The 16028-nt window shown below is 38.5% G+C and overlaps 1 protein-coding gene across 1 annotated transcript in view; it reads left to right on the forward strand.

Moving 5' to 3' along the window:
* The first annotated feature begins 3005 nt into the window (after positions 1 to 3005).
* The window catches only part of plekhd1 (pleckstrin homology and coiled-coil domain containing D1), an 80166-nt gene continuing 67143 nt past the window's right edge, over positions 3006 to 16028 (forward strand). The window contains exons 1-2 of the mRNA XM_088925700.1: positions 3006 to 3821; positions 14484 to 14577. Of these exons, the coding sequence (XP_088781826.1) occupies positions 3673 to 3821; positions 14484 to 14577 (243 nt within the window). The 5' untranslated portion in view covers positions 3006 to 3672. The remainder of the gene's footprint in view (positions 3822 to 14483; positions 14578 to 16028) is intronic.

The raw sequence follows: 16028 nt of genomic DNA on the forward strand, positions 1-16028 counted from the left end.
TCTTTCTGGATATTTTTATACACCTTGAATTATGTTAGAATGATTTTTTTTCAGGTCAACATAGATGTGAAAAATGTCTGACAGGTATTTCTAATTGCTCAAATGTTCTATGTTGCATTAAATGGAAACATGAAAGAGAGATGAATGTATAGCCTTGGTTCTAGTCTTTGGAAATTACTGTTTGGGTCTGCCTCTTCAGCTGAAAGTCATAAACCAAAACTAGAGAATCATCCATGATGAAAAAATAATTGTCAAGATGTCCCAATACTTAAACGTTTCATTTTCATTGTAAGTGCAAAACAATAACTGAAACATAAAATTCATGGGTATACAAATGTGTAAATTAAACTCTATAAAGGAACAGGTAGCAGGTTTATTCCATGCTGAAACATTGTTCCTTTCTTTTCAGCATGGAAAAAACCCATTACCTGTTCCTTTGCAGCCTATGCATGCTGACGCACCTACCTACTTGAACTAGTTACACATTATAGGGATACAATAGAAAGTAAAGTAATTTTAGTACTAAATGATTTTGATTCTTTTTTCACATTTGTCTTCACTTCAAGAATAACAATATGTATGTATATTGGTTTCTAACACAAAACTGAAGAGATAACATATCAATTATAATTAGATTACTAGTTGTCTAAGAACACTGATGTTTAATTTCTCAGACATATCAGCAATAGAAGCTGCCTACTCGCTATGCCTTGGTTTATAAAGAGGTCTCAGCAACCTCCCTATAACAGTGCTGTGAGATTCAGATGACATGTTTGTCATACCTCATCCTACCTCTCAAAAATGGAGACATCACCTCTGGCAGAAGATCAGAAGTGATACTGGTGTGAAACCTACAAAACCCCATTAGATTGGCCTTATTATAATTTAGACACCTGTCATCTCTAGACAGCTGTCTGCCAGTTCCATTTCCCAATGCCAAGGCAGACAATTAATTAATTAGCATACTAGGCAGCATCCATGTATTTGGCCTGTCTGACTAAGAAGTCATTGCAATAGTTCTGTCTGTAAGAAACAATAGCATGGACTTTTGCTGTTGAAGAATCCTAACATGACATAACATGAATAAAATTAGATCATATACTACCTCTAGTGGTTGGATTGCTTTAGCCCATTTGTTTGTGCTGACAATTCTGTCAGGGGGTAATAAAGATGCTGTTATTCTAGACTTTTCAGACAATGATAAGAAACAACTATTTCTCCTTGAAGCTATGTACTTGAATTGATAAAAGACTGGTGAGTAACTCTAAGGAGATCCTTATTGGCTTCTGTACGGAGGTGTACTCAGAGTTTCAGAGTTCCAGCAAATCTCCTTAAAAAATGATCAAAATCTGAGCTTACATTTTTTTTATTCCTAAGCGATATTGAATAAATTTGAATTGTAACCTCTCCTCAATTCCAAAAAATACCAAAAAAGTCTTTAGATAGATAATACTTTATTAATCCCGTAGGGAAATTGATGTGTTACAGCAGTCCAGCCCAAGACAAGCAAAACAGACATCAGAATAGTTATAAAACAAAAGACAAACAAAATAAATAAAAATAAATAAATACATAGGTGTGTGCAAAATGTGCTGATCATAGTCGCTGTAAAAACAATAAAATATGTGCAAAATGTGCATAGGTTTATACAGACTGATTGTCCAAAAAGTACAATGGAGTAAACATGCTGTCCATAGAGGAGCAAATGAAGGGCTAACAGTCCTAGCCTAGGGCAGCGTTATACACCCTGACAGCCGCCGGGAGGAAAGACCTGCGGAAATGTTCCCTTGAACACCGTAGCTGGAGCAGTCTATTGCTAAATGTGCTCCGCTGCCCAGTAACAGTCCCATGAAGCGGATGAGAGGTGTTGTTCATGATGGCTGTGAGCTTGTTCAGCATTCTCCTCTCAGCCACCACCTCCATGGGGTCAAGGCTCATCCCCAGCACAGTGCCAGCCTTCTTGATGAGTTTATTGAGTTTATTTGCATCTTTTGTCATGATGCTGCTGCCCCAGCACACCACAGCGTAGAAGATGGCCGCCGCCACCACTGATTCATAAAAAATGTGTAGCAGTGTTCCACACACACCAAAGGACCTGAGTCTCCTAAGAAAATAGAGTTGACTCTGATTTTTCTTGTACAGGGCATCAGTGTTACCAGACCACTCCAGCTTATCATCCAGGTGTACCCCTAAGTACTTGTAGGAATGTACGCCTACAAGTATTTTATGCGCTTTCTTATTAAATCCTGCTTATCTGCCTCTAAGCCGTTTCATGTGCTGTGTAAAAAAAAAAACAACTTCTGCATATGTAGTTAGTCGTTTATGCTTTTAAATAACTAGTTCACTATTGAGGGAGGGCCCTACTCTCTGCAACCGGACAGTTAGAACACATTGATCTTCTTGACAAAAATACATTAGTGACTACTGGAATCAGCTGGTTAAGGTGCTTTTCAGTTCAAAATCAAACACAAAATCAGACAATTTTTCTAAAATTGGGATATCGAATTATCCATATACTGTACATTGGTCTACCTTTTTTTGTCAAGGTCACAGTGAGGAAATGATCAGTATTAATTAGTCTTTACCCTGTCTCATGACATAGGTTAAAAAAAATGTTCTCTGGGGGTCAACAATTGCACCAGCATCACAGAGACCACCAGCTGATGAGGGGAATGTTCAAGCCAGTAAGAGATGTCTGAGTTGAGCTTTGGTATCCTCCAGTGCCGCTGCAGTTGATCAAATGGTTGGGATATGAAGATCCATATCAGGTCCATTAACACCCCTTAGTCTAAAAACAAGAAGGTCAATAGCTGTAGTCACTGCTGAAAGTTCTTATAAGATGTATGTTTTCTGCTTCAGGAAAGCACCTCTGTTTCAGGAAATGTTTACCTTCAGTTCAGTTTATTTGTCATATGCACCAGGGTAGTGAAATTCTTAAAAGCTTATGGCACTGGGAGTCACTCCAAGTGCTGACCAAGCCTGAGCCTCCTAAACTTTGGAGATCACTGAACTTCAGGCATGTGCAAGCTGGTATGGCTGTATAACTTCACCTTATCTGATCTGACAAATAGAAATCATTGTTCTGCAAGCCTGCTGTGTGGACTATTTCATGTTGGTTAACAAATGTACTAAAAAAACTTGAAAATCATCATCTTCCATATCAGGAAACTTAAAGATGCTGAAGTGTGAATCAAAGGTATTGGCACATTATAACAGTATCTTCCTGTGCTTTGTATCATCCAGAGTGAGAACGATAATATGTGGCATTAGAGAAGTGCAGCTAGACAGAAGTATGAGTTCAAGACAAAATTAGTGTCTCATAACAGAAGAGAGAAGAAAGAACAACATTTTAAAATCTGTAGATAACACCCTCCCCGTACTGAGTAGATATGATCTGTGTATGGAGCTTATACTGTGTGCTCCCTGTGTGGTATAAATATCCCATTTGTTAAAGCAGCAGAAAATAATATAAATAGAAGTTTTTTTACAGGCAGGCAACAGCAGAGAAAAATATTGACTAGCCCTTCCCAGATTTAGCATTTCCTGCTCTCTCACTGTCATAATTGCTCTCTCAGTCTGCCTCTCCCTCCAGCTTTATTGGCAGCAGCATCTTTCTGCCTGGCTGAATATCTGGCTTGCAGTGCCAGTTCTCCTTTCTCTTTTATCGGGACAATGTTCACTTCCAGGCCCACCTCAATCTCGCCTTCCTTTTCTATGGCGCATACGGACACTGATGCCCTGGACATCAGCACTAAGGTACAGCTCCATGGGGTCCTGTGGAAGAGGCTGTTCGGACGTCCAACAGGCAAGTGGTCCAAGAGGTACGCAGTCTTTTCATTATAAGGAATGTTTATAACAGGTTTTGCAAAGCTTTATATAACCTTGCTTCACTGTATCTGAGGGACCTTGTAACATTATCTTGCCTTTTTTCATGCATTAAATTCAGAAGATGCTGGTTTGCTGTTTTAACCACAAACCAGGTTGTAAACTGTAGATGACTGGGCTTTTCTTGTCTCCGTATAAAGTTTCAGTTGGAATTATTTGCCTTATGTATGAAACCATGAATCTAAAAATGTTTAAAACTTAAATGCACATGAAATAGCTTTGCCTTTTGTTCAAAACAATTAATTAATTTAACTATTAATAGACTTTTTATTGTTGTTATTTTTTAATATGTTTATTTCTTTATGTACATATGTAAGATGTGTACAGTGTCATTAGATATAATACTTTATTAAATATAATTGATTGAAAAGTCCATCAATTGCAGTTTTCTCTTTTTACTAAATGTATGCTACTGGGCTGAAACAGTTCAATGTTGAAGTTCTGCTGAAATATGGCCCCCTTTGGTTTAAGTTTACAGTTAATCCTGACTGATCTGTAATTTGCTGTAAAAAAAAAACTATCCTTTTATCAATATGGATATGTGGAGAGGAGTAAATACCAATTCTATAATCAAAACCTCCTGATCCAAACTAAGCTGTATTAATAAGAGTTTCAGTTGTTAAAATAGTAGAGAACACCAGTAGGTGCTTTAAGTAAATTGTTGATGATCGTCACACATATGCATTGTGACTCATAATTGCATCTGAGAATGGCAATTTTTCCATAACAGTGTCTGTCCAAATTCTTTCTTGTAATTTGAAAGTATCAGTTGATTTCTTTCTTTTACTGTAGTACAGGGGATAAAAATTGATCAATTTGTTTGCTTTATATATTCATTCTGTGTTAAATTATCTGTTATTAAATCTAGCCATTCGGAGACTCAGGAGTATGTGGCTGAGCTGAGCTGAAAACTGTGAAATCATTATTGTTCACAAAGCTTCCAAAGCTGTATTCATTTTTACTGAGAATCCTGATTATGGCTTGTTGCAAAAAAATGAGGAAGTTCTTGGCCATTTGCTGTGAGTTAAAGACTTGAAAATATTCTAAACAAAATATTAAAAATCTCAAAATACCTTTACATACCACAAAGGACTTCTCTAAACTGTCTAGGAAATGTGTCTGCAATTGTTTCTTTTGATGATGATACCTTGAATTTCTTACACATTACCACGTTACCTTCAAGATCTTGGCTTGCATTCAGTGCACAACACTCCATCTTGGAAACTGTATATCTCTGCTTTGTCTGATGTCCAAATTCTTGGTAAAACAAGGAGTAGTACTGTTGCTAACATAGTTTCATTAATTGTGTGGAGAGTATGTTGTGTATCCAGTATCTTTCAAGTATGACTGCTATGGCAATGTGTGGTCATGCATAAAACTATACTTTATGGATCTACACTGCACTACTTGCTCTGTGAATTAATCTCGAAAACTTTATGCACTATTTTGAGAAACATGTACTTAAATGTAGCACTCCAATGCTGTAGAATTTCAGTTCTGCATCTTTTAAAGATACAGTAGCTCTAAAGTTTACAGGGGCAAGGCATTTGGAATACCTCATATTTAGGCAGTTGAATGATCCAATTTAGTTATTTAGAGATTGGCTGGAATGATAACCAGAAGGCTTGTGGCTGTCCAGGACCAGAGCTATGGACTGGTCATGATAATGAGCATGTCTGTGCCTGCTTTAGAAGTGCAGATTTGGGAGCAGAAATCCTGGAAATCTTTACTGGGCAAAGGGTTGTTGTCTTTAATTGCCTTAATATAAGATAAACATTCATTTATGATGTTTTAGTGAAAGTAACTGGTAGGTAGGTAAGTTAGGTCCCCTTTTCAGGCCATAAAGACCCATGGGGGAATGGGGGGCAAGGGCCACCATTTTTTCCTCAGCCATCTGACACTGGAGGTGGAGGTGATGTGGTCAGTATCCCGCTCCCCGGCTGGCCTGTTACCCCCAGTACTCATTTGGAAAGCAAGGGAAAGACTTGGGAGCCGTCTGGAATGAATTAGAACAAGCTACATGGCTTGCCCCTACCTGGGGCCTGAACCAGGGGCCTTCCAGTCAGGAGCTAGACGCCCTAGCTGTCTGAGCTACCACGGCTCCGAAAGTAACTGGTAAGGTATTTCAATTCATTTTAAGTCTAGATTTGTAATCTTACACTTTATTTTTATTATTTTACAACAATACTATAGGAATGTAATTTCTAAATGTAAATTTTGATCATGTTTCTTGTTCAAATTAGAAGCAAAAGCTTTGCAAGATCTCCAAGATACAAGACCTCTATAATGAGTGAAGGTTAAATTCAAGTTTATGGTCCAGAGAAAAATCTGTTGACTTTCACTAAAGTGTTCTAAGAAAATTTTATTTTGAAATAAGAATATAATAAGATTTAAAATGTCAACATGTATTTCCTGAAAGCAAATCAAAATCTACATGAAATGGGAGAAGTTACACCAATGGAAAATATGAGGAATTGATGTATTGCAGTAAAGATAGTCAAATAAGGTACAATTGATGGAAAAGTATATTTTGTGTACTTTAACTGCATTGTTTCTAATATTCTGCACATTACATATATTTAAATCTTGTGCAAAAGTCGGAAATCTTTTCGAGGGAAAAGGGAAGAGCAGAGATGTACTGGAAAAAGGAGATATTCAATATATTATATAGCCAGCAGCCAGATCACCCTGCAACTCATAACTGGCAACCCACTGAAGCTAAGCAGGTGTGAGCCTGGTCAGTACCTGGATGGGAGACCTCCTGGGAAAAACTAAGGTTGCTGCTGGAAGAGGTGTTAGTGAGGCCAGCAGGGGGCGCTCACCCTGCAGTCCATGTGGGTCCTAATGCCCCAGTATATTAACAGGGACACTATACCGAAAACAGGCACCGTCCTTCGGATGAGACGTAAAACCAAGGTCCTGACTCTCTGTGGTCATTAAAAATCCCAGGGTGTTTCTCGAAAAGAGTAGGGGTGTAACCCCGGCATCCTGGCCACATTTCCCATTGGCCCTTACCAATCATCGCATCCTAATAATCCCCATCTATGAATTGGTTACTCATTACTCTGCTCTCCTCCCCACTGATAGCTGATGTGTGGTGAGCGTTCTGGCGCACTATGGCTGCCGTTGCATCATCCAGGTGGATGCTGCACATTGGTGGTGGTGGAGGGGAGTCCCCATTACCTGTAAAACGCTTTGAGTGGAGTGTCCAGAAGCAATTATTATTATTATTATATTATAACAGGAACATCTTCTAAACATTTTAAAGGCTTAAGGCCTAATTCACAACTGCTGAAACTGCGAATCAAAAACATGATATTCAATTCTCCAGTTAGTCATGAGTGGCTTTTGGAAGAGTTTTACTAATGGCTATAAATAACTTCTCCTTAAAAATAACTTTTACTTAAGAGCAATTGGTAAAGTAAATTGTTTATCTTAAGTGTTTCTAATGCCTGCAACTTCAAGAGACTTCTGCCTCTTCTACTGTAAGACATAATTTAACCATGGGAGATTCAGAATTATAAAAGCCTACTGCAGGAAAAGGACCTAGGAGACAATGTAGATTTATTGCACAGCATCTAGACCAGTACTGGTAAACTATGGTCCTGGAGAGTCACAACCAAGTGGGTCTTATAGGTCTCCTTTGAAGTATGAATTTGTAAAGTACAGTATGCGGGCTAGATTAATTTATTAAGTTAATGTATTCAGGTAAGTTAGGAATGGACAGCTGTGATTCTTGAGAACTAAAGGGCTTTGGCATTTTCATTTCAAATAATCACTAAAGTTCTATTTGTGACAATATATGTCTGCTCAAGACCTGATTTAGTCTTTTTGTAATTCCCTTGCTGCTGTTTGCCATTCCTTCAGATTTTGAATCATCTGCAAATTTAGTTTTCATGATTCATTAAAAATGCATCATGATCAGCAAATCTGAAGCACTGCATGCAAGTGTGGTTGACACTTTATAGAAGGTCTTAAGAAAACAAGGTAAGAGGACAGGTTACAGGAATGAAATCTGATCAGTCTAAGTACAAGACATCTGACAGGGGATCAGATTGATATGTTAAAATTTTGAAGGAATAGAAACCAGTGTCCATAGCAAAATGCTTGGTAATAACTGGGAAGTGGTTAAGTAGTAGAGTAGAGTAGCTTATTGCCTTATGTACACGTATACCATTCTTAATGTTGCTGATCTCTCAGGACATACACAGTACAACAGACAACACTACACAATGTAGACAACAGGAACAATAAATATATTGTGGAAAAATAAATAAATATGTAGTAGTGAAACCAGGAATAAAAAAGGGTAGACTATGTAAAAAGTGCAGTGTGCAGATATGTATTGAGTCTTAGACCTTGCAGTTAGCTGTTGTTGAGGATGCACTGCAGTGGGATAGAAGCAGTTCTTGAGTCTAGTGGTCCTTGCTTTAACAGTGTGGTACCGCTTACCAGAGGGTAGGGGGGAAGAACAGTTTGTGGCCGGGATGGTTGGGGTCCTGAATGATGGATTGGGCTTCATTGCAACAGCACATTGTGTGGATCTCACTGATTGCTAAATCATATCCTATGGTCCTCTGTGCTGTTATTACAACCTTTTGTAGTGCATCTCTGTCATGCATGGTAGTACTGCTGTACCACACAGTGTGCCACTAGTGGGGACACTTTCACTGGTGCTGCGGCAATAGCGCTGTTGTGCTGTTTTCAGATTCACTAGTATTGTGAGTCCAAGCCAGGGCAGTGGAGATCTGCAGGCCAAGAAACCTGCAGCAGCTGACAGTTTCCACTGCTGTGCCATTGATGCTGATTGGGGCGTGACTCCCTCTGGGTCTCCTGAAGTCCACAATAAGTTTTTTTTTTTAATATTGACATTGAGGGCCAGATTGTTGTCAAGGCACCATCTTGTAAGTTGTTCTACCTCACTCCTGTATGTGGACACATCGTTGTTGTTGATCAGCCCAATAATAGTAGTGTCATCTGCAAACTTAATGATGTGGTTGCTGCTGCAGGTGGCTGTACAGTTGTAGCTAAACAAGGAGTATAGCCTAGGACTGAGACAGCAGTCTTGTGAGGCTCCATTGTTTAGGATCACTGTAGAGGAGATATTGTTGCCAATTTTCACCACCTGAGGTCTACCAGTGAGGAAATCCAGTATCCAGTTGCAGATAGAGTGGCATAAGTCCAGATTCCTGAGTTTTGGGATCAGCTTGGCGGGAACAATTGTGTTGAAGGCTGAGCTGTAATCAATAAACAGCATCCTAGCATAGGTACCCCGTCTGTCTAAATGTTCTAGAGCAGTCTGAAGTGCTAGAGATATGGCATCATCAACTGACCTATCGGGCGGTAAGCAAACTGAATGGTCAAGGGAGTCCAGAATAGAGCAATTTATGTAGGACAGTACTACAGTACAGTACTACTTTCCAGGCACTTCATGACAACTGAACTGAGTGCCACTGGATGGTAATCATTCAAGCAAGTTACCTTGGTCTTCTTGGGCAGTAGCACAATTGTGGTTTGCTTAAAACACCCTGGTACAATTGACAGGGACAGAGAGAGTTTAAAAATGTCTGTATACACTGGAGATAGCTGGTCTGCACAGGTTTTAAGGACATGAGACACCATCTGGGCTGGCTGCTTTGCGGGTTTTCGCTCTCTTAAAGGCTCTACGCTGCTCATGTTTAGAGAGCTGTAACACAAAGTCCCCTGGTTTACTGGGAGCCTTGTAGCGGGCTCGGTGTTCTGAGCCTCAAAACTGGAGTAGAAGATGTTCAGCTCATCTGGAAGAGATGCTTCAGTGGAGGAAATACCACTGCTGTTGCTTTTGTAGTTCGTGATATTCTGCAAACCTTGCCACATGTGCCCCCAAGTTGTTTTTCTAATTTGTCCTTGTTTTGAGAGTTTTATAGCTTTCTCCAGGTCATACCTTAATTTTTTTATGCAGTTCTCTGTCACCTGATTGGAAGGCAGCGGACTGTGTTTTAAGTTTGGCACAAACGTTCATCCAGGGCTTCTGATTTGGATATATCCTGATCTTCTTGGTAGGAACACATCTATCCACACAGTAGTTGACATAGGATGTGACCACCTCTGTATACTCATTTAGATCAGTGGACGAATCTTTGAATGTACACCAATCAGTCATTTCAAAACAGTCTGTGAGTTCTTGCTCAGCAGCGCCTGACCAGCCCTGCATGGTCTTTACTGTGGGTGGCACGGTCGTTAGCTTCTGCTTGTAAATGGGAAGGAGGAGCATGGAGGAGTGGTCAGACTTCCAGAAATGTGGTTGTAAAATGGAGGGCTATGCTCCTTTAATGGTAGTATAGCAGTGATCTAGTGTGTTACTCCCTCTAGTGGGATCAAAGACATGCTGAAAGTACTTTGGTATTACTTTTTTAAGGTTACAGTGGTGAAAGTCCCCAATAGAAACAACTTCCGGATGCTTGTTTTAATTTTTGCTTCCCCAATAGAAACAGCTTGCAGATGCATGGTTTCATTTTTGCTGATGATGCATAATAACAGCCGTAAATTCCCTCGGTAGGTAGAAAGGGTGACATTTAATAGGGAGGTATTCCAGATTAAATGAGCAAGATCTGTAGAGAATTTCTATGTCAGTGCACCAAAGATTGTTAATCATGAAACACACTCCACCTACTTTCTTCTTTCTGGTAGAATCAGCTGTGCAGTCCATTCTGTCAAGTGTGAATCTAGAGGGTTGTACAGCGGCATTGGGAAAGCTGGGTTTCAGCCAGGTTTCAGTGAAATAGAAGGCACAGGAGTCTCTCAAGTTGCACTGAGTGTTGATGTGACAGTGAAGTTCTTCATTCTTACTGTCCAGCGATTGCACATTTGCAAGCAGGATGCTGGGGAGCTGGGGCCGGCAGGCGCCCTGCCGGAGCTGCACTAACACGCCACGTCTCTTACACTGCTTCCTTTTATGATTGTGTCCCTGTTTGCTCTGTGCTTGAGAAGCAAAGACGTGTACGTTCAATTTCACTGAAGCTAGATCCAAAGCTCTGAATCTCAAGTCCAGTGTTTGTCGGTCATATGTAATGGCTGTATTTTTTTGCATATAAAACGAGACATAACACGTAAATAAAATGAGAGAGCTACACACGAGATGTCGCCATTGATTGGTGCCATCTTGATATAATGATGATACAGGCCCTGAAATGGACTGGTGCACGGCTGCCCCATGACCCTCAATTGGATGATGCAGTTAGAAAATGGATGGATGGTTAATAGCCAATTTTACACTAATATTAGAAAATACTTTGTTTACATAGACAGTTATTGCGTGATCTGCATTACCAATTTTAAGCTTGATGCTATGATAGATTCACTCAGTGTAGAGGAAAATAACAAGCATTGATAGGATAAATGGCCTGTTATTGTCATGTGTTCTTAAGTTTAATAAAGTTATTGTAAGTAAACAATAATGGGCTCAAAAAGAAAGCCTTAGGGGATCCGTAAAAAACAAGGCTAGACAAAAGGGCGATTTAAGCTGTGAGTTACAAATCCAAATCACAAGGGCAAAAATCGTAAACCATAGAACAAGCTAGGAAGCCAGGCAGCGAACAAATGAAGGAGAAAATAACACACACTAGGGAGCTCAAGAAGAGAATCCGCAATAGTAAGCAGGGAAGTGAGAAAAGAGGGAAACTGATATAGTGACAGGAGTGAACTGTGATAGGAAAATTAGTTGCGGCGTGAGTGTTTAACACTGTGCGTGTGGGAACGCGAGACCGTTTAGCGATTAGGAAAGCATGCAGAATGCGTAATAGTTATAAATGACTTTTTAAGTCGTATATACATCTCACAAAATTTAAATATTATTGAGTTATATAATTTTTAAATCTGTTTATTCAAAGTTCATTAAGCATCTAAAATATTGAAAGTATCTTAATTGTTCATAAAAAAACAGAATGTTTAAATTAAAAACAGATAAATAACCTTTGCATATTGTAATAAATAATGTACATTTCTTTCTTTTTTTCTCCTCTGTATCTCAAAAGGTTTTTTTAGACGATCAACCTTTTTGTGCAGATAATTGGTTCCTGAATTTTATCCAGTTGTTTTCAACTTTCACCTTTCAGTGAGGAGGAGTCCTGCCTTAAAGAATGAATTTCCACTATCATTGAACAGTGGTGATCATATTGCTTTCTCAAATCATTGTGATATGGACCAATTTTTCTTATGCAATAGGAACATGCAGATCCTAGTATGTCCCCTTGTTCAGTTTCGGACTACAGTACAGTGCTAGTCTTTGGCATAGTTATCTGCTTCATTAGAGGTTTTAATTATTATCATTAATTTACTCACAATCATTTTTACAATTATATTTTTTTAAGAAACATATTTCAAAATGCTCCAGGAACTCCATGGGTGGGGAGGGTTTTTACCTTGCTGTGAATAGGTCTTCATCAGGGAGACATAAGTCAGTTCTTAGACCACTTGTGGACTCTCCTGTTTGTGCTGTAGGGTAGGGTTAACTGTGTAGGTTTCAGAGGGTGTGTTTCTAGCAGTGGGTCAAGATAATGACAGGTGGTGATTATTACATTGAAGCTTATAAAGAAAAAATTACCATCTGTATTTTTGACTTAAGAACATAAGATTGATTTAAAAAGTGAGTGCCACTAGACCTTATCTTGTTCTTTGTTTGGTGCTAGTTTATTGATCCAATGATTTTGTTCAACATTTCAAAAATACCTTAAAAAATCTGCTTCTATGACATTGCAGGACAGTCTATTCCAGGCACTCATCTTTAAACCCTATATAACCCTATATGTAAAGATGTGCTTCCTGTTTTCAACTTTAAAAGATCACTCTCTTAATTTCCACTTGTATCTTTGGATCCGAATTCACTACTTATTATGAGGTTATACTTTGGGTTAACTTTTTCAATATCTTCCATGATTTTAAAACATTGTGTTGTTTTTCTTAACAATGTGTAATAGCCAATTAAGCTATGGTAAGTATGATCCTACTTCATCCTGTTGGCTGGGTGATAGGAACCACATGTTAATGCAGCTGCTCTGAGTTTGGCCCAGATGTTGTGGTTGTAATGTGAACTCCAGAGTGAGGTAATGCCAGAAGTAGGCCAGTTGCAAGGAGGAAGCAGGGTAAAAAGCAGGGAAATACCTCCAAAAAGACTTGTATGTATATTGCACTCTCCAGATTCTTCATTCCAGTGTACTGTAGCTCCTAACTACCACTCCAAGGCCTGTTATTTTTATCTCTTTTGTTTAAATGAATCTCATAGATCACACCTTAGTCTTTGCTACACTTGACATCTCCTTCAGTGGCAAAAAGTGACTCATTCACATTGTCTTTTATGAAAAATCTAAATCTAAACAAATCTGGACAACCAGTCGGCACTAGTTGCCTCATTCATCTCTCGAGCCATGCTGCACCACAGTAGCTGAAGAAGCCCAACAAATATCTGGCTGTCCTGTGTGCTTCCTCTCATTCAGTGTTCTTCATTGGGTGCAGTGACCAATGGGTGCATTTGCCATTGGGTGCAGTGACTAACCATTCTGATTGCAAGTCAGCTTGGCTTTGACACTTCAAATCTGTCATCACTATATATGCTTGATTACACTATAAGAACAGTTTTTAAAGCTGTGTTTATATTTAATAAGCACCTTGTGTAGACAGTTTTCAATAATGACAAGATAGTTCTCTGGCTTGTAAAGCTAATAAACTGGTTTTCTGAGTGTCAATTTGTTTTAGGATACAGGAATATTTCCAAGAAATATTTGGAATAATCATCAAAATTTTTTTTGTAATTGCACTTCAGAAACAGGAAAACTTTAAAAAGTATAAAGAAAGAAATCAAGTGACTCCTTAAAGGCTCATTTCCCAGTGGGGTTAATTCAGTGTTTTTTTCTGCCAGATGTTTTACTTGGATTTTGTTCAGTTTAAAAAATTGATGAGCTCCTGTAATGGTAATTTAGAACATCACGACAAACAACATTACTTGTTCAGTTTGACTTTTCAATTTAAGGATAAGGCTACTGTTTAGATAATCACAAACTGTACTATGAGTTATTGAGCTAATAACAGAGCTCAGAAGAGCATACATTCTCAATGTGTTGCAATACCTGTTTCTGTGTCATAACCATAGTTTTTTTTCTTGGTTATCATCTTGACAGCTTTTTATCAGTAAATTCTAAAGTCTGCATCACTCCGCTTTCAAAATAGATTTTTTATAACCTGAGTTTCAGTAGGAGGGTGGTTTTCATCCATGGTTATCTTTTAAATATATTTAATAATAAAAACCTTTGGCGCCAGGGATTTTTGCAAAATTATTAATTAAAAAATGTACAGTATGAAGAGTTTAGAGAATTAATCTAGCGTTACAGTTTTCAACTTGATTTGTCATACAAATACAGCATGTCTCCCAATCTTAGGAAACGCCTTCGGTTTCACCGGTGTCTATGGTAGCTTTTCAATAATGTGCTACTCCACAATAGTGCACCCTGTGACTGTCTGTTGGGGCTTGTTTTCCTTACTTTTGAACTGTAGTCTCTAGTTTATTTCATCCTGAGGTGTAAGAATTGCATTTCTTAGCTTATTTGAGACCTGTTTGCCTCCTGAAGGTTTTTCATCATTAAGGACAGCTTCCTGCTCTACTACGCTGAGAATGAGAGGAAGAATTTTGAGACAAACAAATACTTCAACGTTCATCCCAAGGTAAGATGACAGATTCTAATTCTGAGGTTTAATTAGGACAGGATTTTTTAGTACCAGACCAGGAGCAGTCTTCTCTCTGCTGGCTTCCTTTCCATCTGTATAGCTATTTACTTAATGGATTTCTTAATTAAGCTTTTAAAAGTTTTAGTTCTTTACTAAATTAGAGATTTGAAGGTGCTGTTATACACACTGTTACACAAGGTGCCATAACAGTGATCTTTTGATAACGAGTCTCTGTTACAAACATACCTTTACTATATCTGTTACTTTAAAAAACAATTCTCTTTATTATACAGTACGAAAAATAATATCTCAAAACCAGCAAAAAAAACCCCAACAAGTTCCTCTTTGATCTCTATATTTACTTTGGAGCTGGTTTTGTATAATGTGCACTGGGTGTTTGGTAGACAGACAGTGTTAATTAACTGTTGTGATCACTAGAAAATAAAAAGGCACTTAAATATACTGTAGCATTTAGAACTCAAAACAGGTCGCACAAGCTTACAGAGTCTTGCTGGCGAGAGACAAAGGGGTCAGATTTATATGTATTATTTCATCTCATTTTCTAACCACTTTTTCTTGGTGAGGGTAGTGGTGGCTGAGCAGGGCAAACTTGACAGACTTTTCTTACCTGCCTTGGTAATGTCCTGCCTTCCCCTCCTGAGTCATAGAGCATCTTCGAGGCCATCAAGCAGTCATTCTCCATGGCCCCTCTGAGCCCCTTCCATACCCGTGCCTTTTCTTTAGCAACCACTGCAGCTGGGGACTTCTTGGGCTCAATACCTCAATATTTACTTGTTCAAGTTGATGGAGCTACACACACTTTTCTTTATGCACTCAACTGTGTTCTTCATTCAGTTCAGTCTTAACTGTGAAAATTACTGAAACAGCTGCAAAAAGTTCCCTCATAAAACCTTTGCACAATGTTCATCATTGGCCAGAGAACAAAGGGAATTACTTAACAATGGTTTGAGATGTCTTCATCATATCTGAAAGTCAGGCTCACAAGAAATTGATGAACTACTGTATCTGCATCTCCATTCTATGCAATGCATCTAGCAATGCAGATAAGCATTTGCTAACAAAGTGGAAGGCCTGGATTTAAAATATTACATATTTCCTGTTGTTATAAGAATGAGGACTCACTCTTTTATTAATTAACTTACAGCCGATGTTACAAGTTTTGAATTCCATTGCCTCTTGCACATTTTATTCTTGGTGAAAACATATTTCTTTGAGGGCCTCATGTAATCTTTTTCCAAGTATTCTGTCCTTGTCATTGCTTTCGTGGAAAAGTAAGTGATTGAAGAGTTTCAACTGTTATTTGTGGATACAAAATGTCCTCTGAAAAAACAGGTGAAAGATGTGGAGGAATGCAAAGGAAGAAGAAATAATGTTACAACCAAAGAAAGCTTACTTATTTTTATTGTCCTAGATGGGAATTTTAATTT

This window comes from Atractosteus spatula, chromosome 9, assembly GCF_055471065.1.
Source record: "Atractosteus spatula isolate fAtrSpa1 chromosome 9, fAtrSpa1.hap1, whole genome shotgun sequence".
Classification (NCBI taxonomy): domain Eukaryota; kingdom Metazoa; phylum Chordata; class Actinopteri; order Semionotiformes; family Lepisosteidae; genus Atractosteus; species Atractosteus spatula.